The sequence below is a fragment of the Anopheles coluzzii genome, chromosome 2 (genome assembly GCF_943734685.1).
Source record: "Anopheles coluzzii chromosome 2, AcolN3, whole genome shotgun sequence".
NCBI classification, from domain to species: Eukaryota; Metazoa; Arthropoda; class Insecta; order Diptera; family Culicidae; genus Anopheles; species Anopheles coluzzii.
Genome location: NC_064670.1, coordinates 60,989,077 through 61,005,676, shown reverse-complemented (window position 1 = coordinate 61,005,676; position 16,600 = coordinate 60,989,077). Strand labels below are relative to the sequence as shown.

The 16,600-nt window shown below is 39.1% G+C and overlaps 2 protein-coding genes across 5 annotated transcripts in view; one reads left to right on the top strand and one right to left on the bottom strand.

Annotated features, from left to right (window-relative positions):
* Positions 1-9,525, bottom strand: part of LOC120960094 (nuclear pore complex protein Nup160 homolog) — a 15,933-nt gene extending 6,408 nt beyond the window's left edge. For 2 of the 4 annotated variants that reach the window (XM_049605219.1, XM_049605220.1), the window contains exons 1-3: positions 9,203-9,506; positions 9,012-9,120; positions 5,712-6,010 (exon numbers count right to left, since the gene is read on the bottom strand). In XM_049605219.1, the coding sequence (XP_049461176.1) occupies positions 5,712-6,010; positions 9,012-9,120; positions 9,203-9,287 (493 nt within the window). In that variant the 5' untranslated portion in view covers positions 9,288-9,506. Of the gene's footprint in view, positions 1-5,711; positions 6,011-6,697; positions 7,616-9,011; positions 9,121-9,202 lie in introns of those variants that run through there. The other 2 variants (XM_049605222.1, XM_049605221.1) reach the window with 2 other exon arrangements.
* Positions 9,526-10,379: 854 nt separating this feature from the next.
* LOC120960095 (rho GTPase-activating protein Graf) overlaps positions 10,380-16,600 on the top strand; it is a 179,686-nt gene continuing 173,465 nt past the window's right edge. The window contains exon 1 of the mRNA XM_049605223.1: positions 10,380-10,881. Coding sequence (XP_049461180.1) covers positions 10,725-10,881 — 157 coding nt within the window. The 5' untranslated portion in view covers positions 10,380-10,724. The remainder of the gene's footprint in view (positions 10,882-16,600) is intronic.

The following is a 16,600-nucleotide window of genomic DNA, read 5'->3' as shown; positions in this document are numbered from 1 at the left end:
TATAAAATTAATTCGACTAATATAAAAATCCATGAAATAGCTTTAGCCGTTCTCGTGGTACAGTCGTCAACTCGTACGACTTAACAACATACCCTTCATGGATTCAAACCCCCAATGGACCGTGCCGCCATATGTAGCACCAGAGCTGGAAAATGTCACTGTCAATGTCATAACAAAATCTGACATAAAAACATCCATATCAGCGTCACGTACTCAACTGTGATAATCAGAGGTGATACTGCTGGTGTGACCATCACATGCTTGGTGACATTGGGTACAACCAACTCTTGGTCAGTCACTTGGTTGCGACATTTTCAGTCGGTGATCATCGTCATGGTCATGGGAGATATGCGGTGCTTGCGAGTGATTCAAAGAAACATAATGAGCATATTTTCGCGCTCTGTTTGACCCGACAGATAATCAAAGCAGACAGAGGGAGAAAGCATGCTCATTTGGTTGCTTAAGCCAACACGCCAAGTATATTCCAAGAATGTCGTGATACTCACCTACAAAAATGTCGTGACCAAATGAGTGACCAAGAGTTGGGTGCTAGCCAAAATGTCAAATGTAAAGACTTGAGCTTCGTTTCAGTCATGATTGTTGGTGACTGAACCAGTGGTATTTGGTAGCACTGTTTACAGCCATAAAAAAATCATGATTATGCGTGCGCCGGCATTAAGCTAAGCTTGTCAGTTAGAGGATCGCGTTGGACTCAAGAATTCGCATGTTGCGTTCGGCTTTTCATGACGCACTTTTATTGAGTATCAGCAATGATCATCAAGCTACCACGGATATGTTCATTGTTCTCGTTGGTGAAAATCTCGTGATGCTCATGACATTTTGCAGCACTGCGTAGGACTGACTATCCTGCTATGGGGGGAAAACAATAAGTCACTGAAAGCCAAGCCCGAAGGTGGTATAGGCAGACCCTGATCGATAACGGTTGTTGAGGCAAAAAAGAAGAAGAATGTTTCAGAAATTCTTATGCTTTTTCCTCATCATTGTGTATAATGTGGGTTTCTTTGGGATTAGTACTAGTATTATTTATGTTTTGGGCTATATTCCATAATGCTTAGATTGTTGCCTGCTCATTTATCTGATCTATCATGTCTTGAAATTGATTTCTTTTAGATTTTATTTATTTTATTTATAAAAATGACTGTTATTTTTTGACTGCTGGAACAGGCAATTCAATCGTGCGTGTTTTGTTAAATATTTTCCTGCCTATTTTTCGAATGGCAAATGCAGTTTTTAATTCATGATTCCACCATGATTCCACCAAGGCAAAGAACATTTAAAATCGAAATAAACACAAAGAACATATGGTATGAATCAGCATTAAGCTGCCTGAGGCAGTTTAGCAAGGGATCATTATGAGAGTACAAGTTTCGAGGAGTGAGGATAGCTAATAGAGGACGAGAACGGATGGATCTAGAAGGAACGTAGAAATGTTTGGTAGAGAAGTCTGGAACATCAATAGTGCTAAGGATCAAGCCGTCTTTTTTTTTCTAAAGAGTCCCAAAAGTTGCCAGCGGACTGCATATGGGAATTGAGGAGATAAGGGCATTATGCGCCGAATAGCTACTCACTCTAGTGAAGAGTTTATATAATGCTGGCATATTCTAATGTAGGTCGAACCGGAGCCACATACAGAGTTTTAAAACAGCGAGGATCATTAAAATCAACTGTTGAGCGAATTGTTATGCCGAGAATTTTACTGGCTCTGCTAATGACGTTTCAATATGGACAGAAAATTTTAGTCTGTCGTCAAGCAGTACCCCAAGGTCACGAACTACATTAACACGATTTACCTGCGTACCCATAGCAAAATAATTATGTATCAGTGTACTACGAGCACGAGAAAAAGTCACCACAGAGCATTTTTTTGGACACACATTTAAAAAGTTGGATGAGCACCAGCGGCAAAAAAGTCAATAAAAAGGTGAAGGAGAGGAAGAAAGATTTTGAAATCGTCTGCAAAGAGGAAATTGAACAGACATCATTTATGAACAAAAGGAAAATGAGGAGACTAAGGACACTACCGTGGGGTACGCCAGAGGAACAAGAAAGGTTGCCTAATTTGACACGGTATGAGCGGTTTGAAAGGTAAGACTACAATCATTCAGTGAGAGAGTAGATGAGAATCCAAATTTGTTAAGCTTGGCCAAATGTAGAGAATGTGAAACACGATCAAAAGCTGCTTTCAGATCAAAGTAGACAGCGGCTGGTATTATTGAATCCGTCCGTAGCGGCGTACGTCCCGACCAAGGTCTTTGAAAGAGAACAGGTCGATGCGTTTAGAGTAAATTGACAGAAAGCCATGGGAAAATGTTGACAGTTAAATTGAACATTGTTTATGTTTAGCGATGGACGTTGCTAAGGAGGGAATAAGAGTTTTTTTCAACATTTTGCTCTCATTTCCTGGTAGAATATTATTAGAATTAGAATTCAATTAGAATATTACATGGCTGATACAATTCAAGGATCTCATTTATCATTCGTCGCCGGGTTATAAGCAGAAGACGGCATGCATATTGTACTTGTGTATGACGATTCGATGTTTCATTTTACTCTCAGTGTTTAATTGAAAGTAAATAGGCCTTCTTTTACCCAGTTGTATCACGTACTGTGCTGTTTTATGCCTGTTAAACTTTTCATTCTTCCAGCAGGACCGTTGCAAACGGTAGTGATTCGTGGTCACGGAATGGCAAGCAATGAGGTAATCTGAATACAGAATAGACTCCTTTTTCTATAGAGTAGACTCCAGAGTAGACTTTCAGAGTAGAGCAATTACTTCTCCTTTATTCTCCAGAAGTGATTGACCGCAAGAAATTTAACCAATATACAGCCGTACCGGCGAACTCGTTCGACGAGAAACATTCATCGCTCATGAATGGACAGGGTTGTACCACTAGGTTGACCAGTACAAAATCTATACGGTTTTCTAATTTTTTATCTAGAGGGCTATGAAATGAGTGAAAATGAGCGTCGCGGCGAACGTTCCCAGGAACGAACGAGTTTGCCGGTACGGCTGATAATCTTCCTTATAGTAAATTCGTCCACTTTTCCATGTTAACTATTAGCCGTTTTTTTGTAAACACTTTTTCATGAAACTGTCAAAGCGAGCTGAAAATGGCAACCTAGCAACGGGCTTTGCATCGACCTGTTCTCCTTAATACACTCATTTTCCTAACGTACTAGATGGTTGCTACAGTTATTCAATGCGGCGTTGTAGGACCAGGCTCAAGAAATGTGTTGCCATCCCTTAAATTTCATGTGAGCACCGTACAGTATCGGACAATAAGATAGGACCCTAATTTTTCATCGCACCGTGCACTTTTTACCACGTTACTTGTGTTTGTATGTGTGTATGTGTGTATGTGTATGTGTATGTGTATGTGTATGTGTATGTGTGTATGTGTATGTGTATGTGTATGTGTATGTGTATGTGTGTATGTGTGTATGTGTGTATGTGTGTATGTGTATGTGTGTATGTGTGTATGTGTGTATGTGTGTATGTGTGTATGTGTATTTGTATATGTATGTGTATGTATGTGTATGTGTATGTGTATGTGTATGTGTATGTATGTGTGTGTGTGTGTGTGTGTGTGTGTGTGTGTGTGTGTGTGTGTGTGTGTGTGTGTGTGTGTGTGTGTGTGTGTGTGTGTGTGTGTGTGTGTGTGTCAGACGGACGTCCTCAGAAGACTACGGCGAAAGAAGACCGTAAAATTGTTAATAGATCGAAAAAACACTGAATGCGAGGGCGGTGGTCCAGCTTATTACATCAAAAACCTAACCCAAAACACAGAAAAACTACTAACAAATCTATCCGAAACGACATACTTGTGAAACACACACACACACCAATACACATTCAAACATACTTACACACACACACACACACACACACACACACACACACACAAACACATACAAACCACACATAAACCTGTCCCAACGGGTGCATGCTGCGTTGAAAAAACTAGGGTCCTATCATTCTGTCCGATACTGTACCTTTCCGCTACCAACGGATTCAATAATCAGCCATACCGGCGAACTCGTTCGACGAGAAACATTTGTCGCTCATGAATGGACAGGGTTGTACCACTAGGTTTGCCAGTACAAAATCTATACGGTTTTCTAATTTTATAAGAGTATGGTGGTATAAAATGCTATACTATCTAAGGCATCAATTTTTGCCTCTAAGGCAGCAGTCGGCAAAGTAAGGCCCGCGGGCTAAACGCGGCCCGGCGCAACATTCAATCCGGCCCGCGAAAGAATTCGACTGATTTGAAAAGATTGTAAGAAACTATTCGTATACAAATTACTGCAGATCATTTGGAATTTTATACTGCTGTATCTTTCAACTTTAATTATCGTAATGACGGTCTAATCAGTATGGTTGAGCTAGAGTTCAATATTCCCATATGTAATACAAACATTGTTACAACACGACAATAAGTCGTTAAGAATGAAGAAAGTGGCATACGAAAGTGGCTCTTTGTATAGAGAAGATAAACTAAGGTCTGGTGACAGTAAATTTATTTAAAGTTTTGCATGCGACTTTACGACGAGAGCTATTTGACTTTCCCCAACGCAATACAGGCAAGAAAAAGTTTTAGTGAAAGTGAAAAAGATCCATGCATTTTTCTCGTGATAATAATTTATTCTTCTATTCGTTATTTTAAATTTCACAAAAATCAGTTGGTTTCATCTTTCTCTATTTCAGGACTATTTTCGATCGTATTTGAATACAAACACTTGCATTAAAAAACCAATCTTGTTTTTACAAGTTCGGCGATTCAACACTGTTGCATTTTACGAGTACAACGATTGTCATATTGCATTTTTATAAGGAATCAGTTATCAATTTGCCTGAAATGGCATTGCTTGTTCGAAAAGCATGCCAAAACACACACACACACACCCACACACACATACACACACGCACACAAACGCGCACACACACAATGAATAAACCAAAATGAATAACAAAATTTTTAAATCTTAAATAAATCGAATCAAACAACAAAAAACGAAAATAGATCATGAAACATTAAAAATCGAAAAATATTTTTTTTAAATCCCTTCAAACGACGATGCAGCCGAACAATATACAAACTGTATTCTACTATCATTATACAGTAGAACGTCGATTATCCGGGCAGCTCGGGACCGGACGGTTACCGGTTAATCGATTTGCACGGATAATGGTCCAAGAAATGTCAAATTCATATAAAAATTATAAAATTCACTAGTGTTATGATTAATTCACTTTGATTTAATCGATTAATCGTTTGTGGAATATTATTTTATTCAATAACTGTAGGTTTGGCAACTTTTCACGGGCAAACATGAATTTCGAAAATACCACTAAACACTACAGAGTTGCACAAAAAACTGGTTGCCCACTTGACTATCGCTGCAAATGTTCGCCGTACGTTTGAACAGCTGTCACATTTATGCGCACGGTTAAGCCGCCCGCCGGTTAATCCGCCCCCGGATAATCGACGTTCTACTGTATATGTCCATCCTCCAATGGCTATCGGTCAGAAGGGATATTCCACCACCTGGCCTTTTATAACATCCATGACCACCACCTCAAGGATAAATCAAAACATGTTATTGATTATGACCATTGAAGGTTGTGTAAACACGCTTTACCTGATTATTCATTAATTGATAATTCATGTCAACAAACACATACTCACCTATATCATTAGTAAAATTATAACAGTTTAAAGGATCCAACATGTTGTTTTCATTTAGATGAGAAATAATAGAATCATGTTGAAAGCGTTTCTGGTGATCCATTGATGCAGGCATTTCAACTGATATCCGATGAACAAAAGCAGTTGTAACGATTATCATGATTAATGGAGAATTTGAAGTTTTGCAGCATTGTATTGCAAGAACAGGACTTCCTTCAAAAGTTATTTTCATTTCAAAGTAAATGTCGTTTCTGTCCAAACATATTTCGCTAAATAAAATGGTTTCTCTGCATGTTCGCCTGGAATAAATAATAAAAAACTTAATTATTAATATTACTTAAAAGCATATTGGCCCGTATCGTATAAGAAAACACGACTCGATTGCGATCGAACCACAATTGTCGATCGAAATCGACTCGAAATAGGTATCGCATACGATTTGTCGATTTCGATCGAGAAAACGTAAACGGTCGACTTGTCGAGCAGTTTGTCTTGTGTCAATTCTTTCGTGTGTTTACATTAATGCATGCGGTAAAGAGAGTTGATGTGGACTGGTGGCATTTTTTCATTTGATGGGAAATAGTTTTGTTAATTTGATGTTGTTTTAATTATGTTTTGATATTCAATGTTGTGTTTTCATATGTAAATTAGGATCGACGCAACAGCTGTTTTTGGCTGTTTGTTTCGTCATAGGAGGCGAAAGAACTCCGTTGGAGCCAAAGCCTCTAAAAACTATTCAAACAAACAACAATGTTTATTTCGTTCTGCTAGCCAAATCCTCTGAAGCCTAATGGTAATTAAAGTTATATGTATTTGTTTTGAATATTAAATATAAATTAAATAATATATAATACTAAATAGAAACATAATCTATATTAATATATATATATATATATATATATATATATATATATATATATATATATATATATATATATATATATATATATATATATATATATATATATATTTGTGTTTGAGGCAAGCAACCACCGAAACGGCTGGATCATTTTCAACAAAACTTTGTATGAGAATCGGTTATAAGACTTACTACATGTTCAGATCAGATTCAACTGGCGTTGAAAACCCGCAAAACAAGCAGTTGCGAGCAGTTAGCGAACTCGCATAAGGCCTAGCAATCGCGATAGCGTTATAGCGCCAGTAACCTCGCAAGAAAGCAAGTTGTGAGGGTAAGCAGTTTTTTCGACCATAGTTTAGCAGTTACAATTAGAGCACAGCATATTATAGCCTGCATTAGAACAAATTATAGCCTGCTAATGACTTAAAATGTTATATTTTTCCTTGCAAAAACCACAAATAAGCCGTTAGTAATCATTTAGACGAATCACAGTGAAGAAAAAGGTTCTTTACATAAAAAAAATAAACAAAAGCTAAATCTAAAATAATTTTCGAGCAGGACATACTACTCGCAACCCTTGCAATGATCAGCGGGAAGCCTTGCGGTGTACGATGATGTCACAAATATCTCAAGTGAAAAAGCAGAGGTGGTATGCTTTAGTTATTTGAGAAAAATGAATACAAAAAAGATGTGTTATTTCGCTTTGGCATATTTGCACTTTTACGTTCCAAATGAGTAAGTTTACTTGCTTCGATATTAGTATCACAAAATACCATTCACATTTTTCGTTACTGAAATTTACCGTTCAACTAGCAAGTATAAACGTCGTTTTTCTTTCTTCTTCTACTTTGGCACAACAACCGTTGTCGGTAAAGGCCTGCCTGTACCCACTAACGAAGTGAGCTTGGCTTTCTTTGACTTATTGTTACCTTAGCAGGATAGTCAGTCCTACGTATGGGGGCACGGACTATTGGGGACTTGAACCCATGGCGGGCATGTTGTTAAGTCGTTCGAGTTGACGACTGCACCACCAGACCGGCCGGAACTGAAAGTAAACCCATAAAAAACCTGAAACTGATATTGAACAAATACAGGCCCTGGAATCGATCATGATTCCATGCTGACCCAGGAATAGCCCCTGATTTCTTTCATTTTGAGGAACAGTTCCAGGAACTGTTCCAGATTTGGATTCCGAACAATACTTGAACCTGGTTCAGATATGGAACGGATACAATTAGAATTCCAGTCAACAAACTATACCCAGCAGTTAATGTGCAACGTAGGAATTAGCGTAGGAGTTGGCGTAGCTAATAGCGTAGGAAATTTAGTAGAATTTGAATAGCGAAGGACATTAAGTGATTAGTAGAATTTATATAGTGATTACTGTGTTTATCGGACTGCAAAAAGGCTAAATATTATTGTTCGTTAATCATAAACTAGAAATTCTGTTTTATATTTCAGCTTAATCATTCTTTGCATGTCGAGATTTCTCTCACCGAAAAAGCTACAAGTTGCTGTCAAAGCATGTTGTCAGTTTTTGTCTCAGCTGTTCCCTCGGTGGTGGTAGAAACATTCTCAAATTTATGTTTTATTATCGTTATCGTTATGTTGAACTTATCAAATCATCTAAATATTGGCAATATAAATCGAAATATGCACATTCGATTTAGCATTGTCACGGTATTTAGCGGCCGCGTGGAGCCCCGAAATGGGAGTCGACACCGCTCAGAAGGAAATGTGCATTTCAATCTTTCGTTGGTTTAGCATCCCTAATACTATTTTCAGATTGACACTTCAAAAGGCCTCATTTGTGTGACCGCTTTGAACCAAATCTGAACAATCTACTATATATAAATAAAGGATATACAGCAACTATTCGCAGTAAGCGATACTCGATATACGCGAAATCGCAGTACGCAATTCCTCTAAATTTGACAGCTCCATGTGTTTTTTGCAATTATTTTATTTCTTTGAAATATTTTATGCTGTTTTTGGATTTCCTAAATGTTCTTAAAGTATTTTGCATTAAATTTGTGTAAAAGATACCTGTTTTACAACAAAAAACATTAATGCACAACTCTGTGGTGATATTTTTCAACTTTTGAACCGGTAGTGTGAACTATTTTTTAATTGGAATCCGCAATACGCGAAAACTCGAGATACGCTATTGTGCTCGGTCCCGTACGATAGCGTATATCGGAAAATGACTGCATTTTTTTTATTCGTGCAGATAAGTACAGCAGAAATAAGGAAAATCCAGAATTGTAGCTATTGAACAAATGTTGCCACAACATGTTCATGGACCCAGGCTTAAAGGCCGGGATACATTGACCAGGCGGAACGGTTTACGCGTTGCGGCCATGTACGATTGACTATTGATTTTCTATTGTGCAGTAAGAGTGTGATAAAAAAAAAATAAGTTAAATTAATACAGAACATACCAGTATATGAAACGATTTAAGAGCGTCACTCCGTTGACGATATGGTTCAATCGGAAGCCACCAGCAATTTCGGGCGTTTTCGAGTCCATAAGCATAGCATTGTAACCACCTTAAATCGATGATGATGAAAGATAATAAATTAGATATTAATAATTATGTTCAGGCCTTAGAAATGCGTGTAAATTTAATACCAGAAGAAATGCTGAGCGATTTTGATTCGTTGCCACCAACAATTGCTTGCTGGATCAAAGGAACTTCTCTGTACATTTCAGACATTTTAATATGCTGGCTAAGAAGTGACACACACGGAATCGAATAAAAGACTTAAACACGAATATTAACCAGCTATCAGCTATAAATATAAGCCTTGGGTGAATTAAATATTGAATATATGATTTACGCCGACACAGCACAGACAGAATATGGCGCGTAAAGAAGCATCAAAGTTATAGAGGCTGAATCGAAGTGATTAAAGGAATCAGGTGGTAAAAAGCTTTAGGCAGATCGCCATATGTGAACAAGGATGTTATAAGAGACCAGGTAGAGGACTGTATAGGAACCAAGATGGATTAAAAATATCAAATCAAGGTGTGTTTATTTAGAAGGTGAATTATTAGGCCAATTACAGGGTTTTCGAGGATTATATAGACATTTTCAGCAAGTTGTAGATTCGTTCAGGCATATAATAGACTCTTTCAGCGAGATATAGAATTGTTCGGAAGTAGGTGTAGACATTTTCGGTTATACTGTAGAGCTGTCACTTTCGTACCCCTTGGACTGCAAGTTGGATCATTCTCATCAGAAGGTAAACAAACGGTTTTTGAAAAAATATACTTTTTTCAACTAATTTATGTATTAAACAGCTTGGAGAATGATTATTAGCTACTTTAAGGACTTTTAAGAATGAAAAATTGAACCCTGCGTCACAGTGTGTAAACAAAACAAAAGACAGCTATACAGAATGGCTGAACATATCTACGCCTACTTCCGAACAATTCTATATCTCGCTGAAAGAGTCTATTATATGCCTGAACGAATCAACAACTCGCTGAACATGTCTATATAATCCTCGGAAACCCTGTAACGTTGGACTTGCGATTTCGTCGTCTGATGTTATCTGTCAAATTCCATATATAAATTTGACAGGCCACCGATAAAATCGTTGCCATGGCCCTTACCCTACTCGACGATACCTGCTTTATTCCCACTTTTCTACCTTATAACCTTGATGCACCTTGATGACGACGCGAAAATATATGTCAAGAATTATTGTTTGTTACATGGCAGCGAATCAATGTGTAGTTTTTGTAAATTACCTATAAATAATAATTGATTTCAGCTAATGAATCATGATAAGATGAGGTTTACATAAGACAATTTTTAATTATTTTTCTGTTGATGGTTTTAATAAGACATATATTAATAGAGATCGACACAATTTACTCCAGATAGGTTTGCTGAATAATTGTCGGTGTATGTTCTGATTTAGTATTTTATTTCTTGTGCGTGAATTCTATCAATCAATAGAAATATAGCAAACCTGTGCAAATGTTCGTTTGTTGCATAGTAATCTGCTATTAAGACGTTGATAATTAGTTATATACTAATCTGATTTCTGAATAGTGGTGAATGAAGTGAAAATATTTGAATCGCCCTAAGTTTTATGTGCTCATATACTACGTGATTATATGTGTATTTGTTTTTAAAAGTAAAATGGTGAAATTACAACCTCTGGAATTTATCGATTGTTTGATTGACAGTCCAAATTTTCGTGAGAATCTTAACAAACATGAGAAAGAGCTTGATAAAACGAGTCAACAAATAAAACGAATCATCAAGGAAATCAAAGATTTGTTAGCAGCAGCTAAAAGTAAGTTCTATTTAAAAATGCTAATACTTGTCGAACATTAAATTTCAGTCAATTTGATAGAGCTTTTGAATTATGCCCGGTTAAGGTAACGACGATCAGGAAACGGCATTCAATATAAATCCTAGATTCCAAAATTTTATTAAATTTTTATTCAAAGCGGCGAAGCAGGCCATTAGATTCCATGTCTGTACAAAATAAATTGAAAGAACAAATTATGGCTATACAGGTATACCCCGATATACGCCTTACTCGATGTACGCGATTTCGCTATACAGTCTGTTTTCGAGTTACGCGGATTGTGCGTTCCCGAAGAATCCGCGTATGTCTAATTTCACGGTTTTCGACAAAATACAATTAGTTACTTCATAGTTTTTATTCAATTTAGTACTTTTATACACATTATCATTTATTTGATTCGATTCGTGTAGAATATTGTGATATTTTTCGCTTGTGGATTAAATTTATTAGAAAAAATGCAATTTATACTGCATTGGGCAAATGGAGAAGCATATTGTACAGATTTGACATTTGATGTGTCAAATTAAAAAAAAAACAGCGTATCTCCGAATCCGCGGAAGTCGAGAACTGCGTAAGGTAACGGTCAGAACCTCGCCGCATGCGATTTTGCCGCATGCGGCAAGAAAAGAGTTTTCTCAATTTTCTAGCTTTTCAAGGTATTATTATGATATTTTGTTGTTTCTTTATAAATACAATCATTATTTGATATAATTTTAGACATTTGACATCTGAAATAAAATCGCTTGCGGCGATGCGGCAATATCAAATGATTTTGATTTTGCCGCATCGCCGCATGCGGCAGATTCGCAAGTGCTGTCATTAATGTCAAATCCCATACAAAAGCTTGCGGCAAAATCGCATGCGGCGAGGTTCTTACCGCTGCATAACTCGGGAACAGACTCTACGCGATTTTCTTAACTTGACAGTCTTCCGAGTAAGGTCCGTGTCTGCCCAAGTGACATTTGCTCGAAATTGTTTTCCCATATCTGCTCGATTAGTACTCGATACCACCCGCTGCGCAAATTCGAGCAGTTTCCAGCGCAGAAAATGCACCAAAATCTGCGCTGGCCAGCGCAGATTTGGGCTGGTCTCCCGCGCTGTTCTTCAGCGATTTCTGCGCTGGGTCGCGCAGTTCGGGCAGTTCGGACAGTTCGGACAGTTCGGGCGGCGGCGGAGCAAAAAAAAAAACGGTCAAAAAAATTTAAAAAAATAATGGCGCCCATTTTTTCGTCCGCTTCTTCTTCCTCTCCTCTCCCTCCTTCACCCTGGCTTGCCTTACTTGAGCTTCAGCCCGTGCCTTCCGCCGCCAGCTGATTGGGTGTTGTGGTGTATGCTTTGATTCATATATGTGCATTGCGGTTGTGTATTGTTATTGGTAGGTGTTAGCATTTATTAATTTGTGTGTGACCTTGAGACGCTGTGGGAGAAGTTGGATTGGGATTCAGAGTGTTATCGGTGTATTGATGGTTTATTTTATTTCGTGCCGCTGCTGATGAGACCATTCGATGCCCCTGCCAGTTGAGGGTGAAGAAGCCTATTTAAAACAAGCGTAGGAGAACGTCTAACACTAATCTAATATTTTTTAATTTGAACATGTTTGATGCTTCAACGACCTTCTATGCATCATGTAGCACAGTGTATAGTGGTTATATTTTTTTTTTAATTTGCCGAAATCTGTTTCGAGTTTTTGGGTCTCGACACACACACGCACGCACACAGCGCGGGGAAAGTGACCGTTCACTCTATCATGCCGCGATCCCCCACCCCGTCCGGCGCTAGGGATGATGATGCGCTACATGATAGCTGATGTTAGCGGATGGGGAGGGGGGTTTGGTGGGGGGTGCGTGCTTGCGTGCGCGCTTTCGTAGGTGCGTTCTCGCGTGCGCGCGTTCGTAGGTGCCTTATCGCGTGCGCGCGCGCGCGTTTGTGTGTGTGTGTGTGAGTTTGCGCGCGTGTTTGTATGTGTGCGTGCGTTTGGAAACCCCAGAACTATTTGATTCTGATGGGTACATTTTCATCCGCTGCGGCTACAAAGTCCATGCATTTTCGATCTCGCTACTTGAGAGACAACACAACCATTGGCATTGGCATCTTTGCGATCGGCTCTGCTGTTGGGGGTGTTAAAAAGGCACACGATCGAAGCGAACGTGCATGTGATATGTAGCAAATTTCTTTCCCATTCCGCTAGCGGACGCAAGTGGAAACAAAACTTGAATTGAATTCATACAAAAGAGGATTCTGGATTTGTTTATTACGGTGCGCGTATGGTGCTGCACCAGTCCGTCCAGAATCGGGCGGCTTGTTGACTTGTCGGTATCGTGACGCCGATTGACCGGCAATGCCTTGGAATGGGTTCGGATCGGTAGATTCATGTTTCGGTCGAGTGCATTCCGTGCATTTGTCGCGCCACAGCAGTAGACCCGGCAGCACCAAAGTCAAAACAAAAACCTTCCCCGAGTGTGGGCTGCTATGCTAAGTTCTTATTAGTATTATTATTATTATTATTGGGGTAATAGCCAACGCGATCATGCCGGCCTTTTCAAGTCTTGAGTAGCACGTAGCCGGATAGTCAGCCCTTGCTACGGCGGACGGTTCATACGCGGTTAGAACCCATGACGGACATGCTGTTAAGATGTGAGATGACGGTGCGGGCAACTTGCATACTGCCACACTGTCTTCTGCCCGGTGCATACGCATACGCGGGGGATGAACCTCCACAAAAACACCGTCATGAACCACCGGCAGATCTAACGGTAGGTGGACTAGGCGGTCGCCGATGATCTCTAGGCTGTAGTATGCCGTATGTCTACAAGTGGACAGAGTATTAGCGATAAGGGCCCCCGGAAAGATGGTCGTTGGGGCTCCGTGGCTGGAGAACCATTTGCACCTCCCCTTCCCCCATGGCTACTACAATTTTAGGGCCTGTGACTGATGATCGTAGGGGTCCCATGGGCACCCCCCTCCCCCCCCATCTGCCGGCAATTTAAGTATACCGTTCAATCTTCCAACAGCTGTGTGTCAGTACCCCCTCCTCAGGGGCCTCAATTCGTCTTTCCGCCTTTCAACACCTTCCTTTCTTTGACCGATGAATCATAACATTCCGGAAGAAATTACATTTGGCGACATATCTATGTAATCCACAACAGACGAAAGCAAAAGCTTAGTGTTACAAACGTGTTGGAGCGAATTAGGGTTCTGCGCGTTGCACAGCAAACCCTCCATAGTGCGCTAGCGATTCCGTAATCATTTTTACATTGCGCTTTTTTGGTTTGATTTGTAAAAATGCAACTTTATCGCCGCAATGTGTATGAACGGTTTTTTAAGCGCCACAGCAACTCATGAGCATTGACCACACGCGAGAATGAGATAGCGCTAGGGAGGGAAAGAGCACGGACGATGGCTGACAGCGATTGGCCGTCTGACGCACCAACACATCCAAACCTTCGGCAGCGCGCTCAGGCGAGGGGAATGAGGCGGAGCCAGGGACGGGCAGCTCGACGAGCTGCTCGACAAATTTGCCGTTGGAGAGAAAAGGAAGGCATGATAAAATTCTCAGAACTCCATGATTTCTTCCGTCGCTTTGCGCAGCGGGCAAGGATAATGTATTTAGAAGGTTGATTTTTATCGCTTTTGCTGGGCGACATTGTGGGGGACATCTGTCACTCTCTGCATACAAATTTCATTACCCCGCACCAGCCCTTACCGATTTTTATACCGGAGCCCACGGAAGAGAAATGTCAAGTCGAGAAATGTCATTTTGCTCTGAACAACTTCACCTTGTCATTTATAACACTTTGCTCGATACGCCTGAAATTGTCCCTACCAGCATTAAACGGCTTTGAAGGCATTCAGAAGGCATTTAAGGCGAATTTAAGGCTTAGAAGGCGAATAAAGATTTCAACCGAAAGTTTCACGGCTGTAACGGGTTCTCTTCGAAATCTTTCAACTTTTTGATTCAACGAGAACAGATAGCTTGCCGCCATCTTAGATTGTTTATATACTGGTCTTGCACCCTTATTAATGTAACTACCAAATAGAGCAGTAACAACGCTTTTGGTTCCGAAGCAGGAAAACGTGTGTTCAAATCCTGATTTTTATAATCTTTTTTCTGTGTTTATTTCTTTTTAAATTAATATTTTCTTGCTATAATTAATACAAACAAAATTTATGTGAAGCAAAATGAAAATAATACCTTTTTAAAAAACATAATAATTACAATATCACTTCATTAACAGGATGGAAGAAATATTTATCCTCTTTTCTCCTTTTATTAGAGTTATCGAAATGAGTTTGATATATTAATACCTTTCAACGGGTTGGTCTTTAACAATCGAATAATGCAGACCATCTTTAATAAAGTGATATAGCTCAGAGCTTAACGCAAGAGAACATAACACGTAAATCGTGCTATCGAATCTCACCCTCATATCTGGGAACACTACAACAGTGCAGTGCTGAAGACGCTTGTAAGGTTTTCTTTTGACAGTTGCAATTTAAAATTTCAAAATAAAAGCGAATTTGTTCATTGACATATTTCAAAGGCATTTAATTACTGCTAAATGCACTGCTGATCGCCTTCAATTCGCCGGTGATTACAAGGCGATTAGAAGGCATTTAACGGAAATTTGTGGGTAGGGGTGGATTTGTGTGTGAACAAGTGTGTTGAAAGCGCTAAGATTTGGTGTGATCGTTAATTCGACTTTCTTCTATCGATAGACGATGCTCATTTTACATTCGTAGCTTTGATTTTTTATGAAAAACAAAAGCAAATTTTGTGTGACGTTATTTTATGAAAAATCGATATTATTTTAGTATAAAATGGCTGCATTACCAACTATAACTATAGGAAACATAATTTCCGAGCGAATCTAGAAGAAAACAACGAAAAAGCCGCATCACAGTTGATTTTAAAGGCTTTTTTCTAAATTCCCTTAAACTAGTGCACTTTAAGGGAAGTTTAAGGCTCCAGTTTAAGGGAATTTGTCCGAATTCCCGATTATTTGTGCTTAAAAATGTCAATTTGGTGTGCTCCATCGGATGCGATTTAATCGGAAGGCCTGTCAAAATTTTATATGGGATTTGACAGATAACGTCGGACGTGCGATTTCGTCGTACGACGGAATCAATTTTTTTTTATTTCGTCGGACGCCGCATCCGATTTTATCTGTCAAACTAAATGTGTGGTGTTTTGTAGGAACAATCTCAACTTAATTTTTCACAATCGTTATATTATTAAAATCATCCAAATAATCGCAATATGATACGAAAAAGCGTTTGACAGCACGTGCGATAAAATCGCATGCGATGGAGCACAGACACGGGCCTAAGGGCTTGGTACTTGTTCCGACGCAGCGTATCGCAACGCATTGCGTGACGCAAGCTGGTAACTGTTCGCTGTGTTCTGCATGGATGTATCAACACATTTCACAAAGAAAAACATACACAAATCGCAATAATGCCTATTATTTATAGGCTCAGAAGTAAATATAATGTCAAATAACAACTGTGAAATCCATTCCAGTGGTGTCCAAAACAGTTCAAAGCATGTTTACGCTTTTTTATTGCATATTGGTACTGACCCACACACACCTGTTTTGCAGCAACTACAAAATTACTTTCTCTACATTCATTTTGTTTTGTTTATAAAATTATTTAGTAGTCCACTTTCACGCAAAACTGCGATCGAAACCATTTAACATGA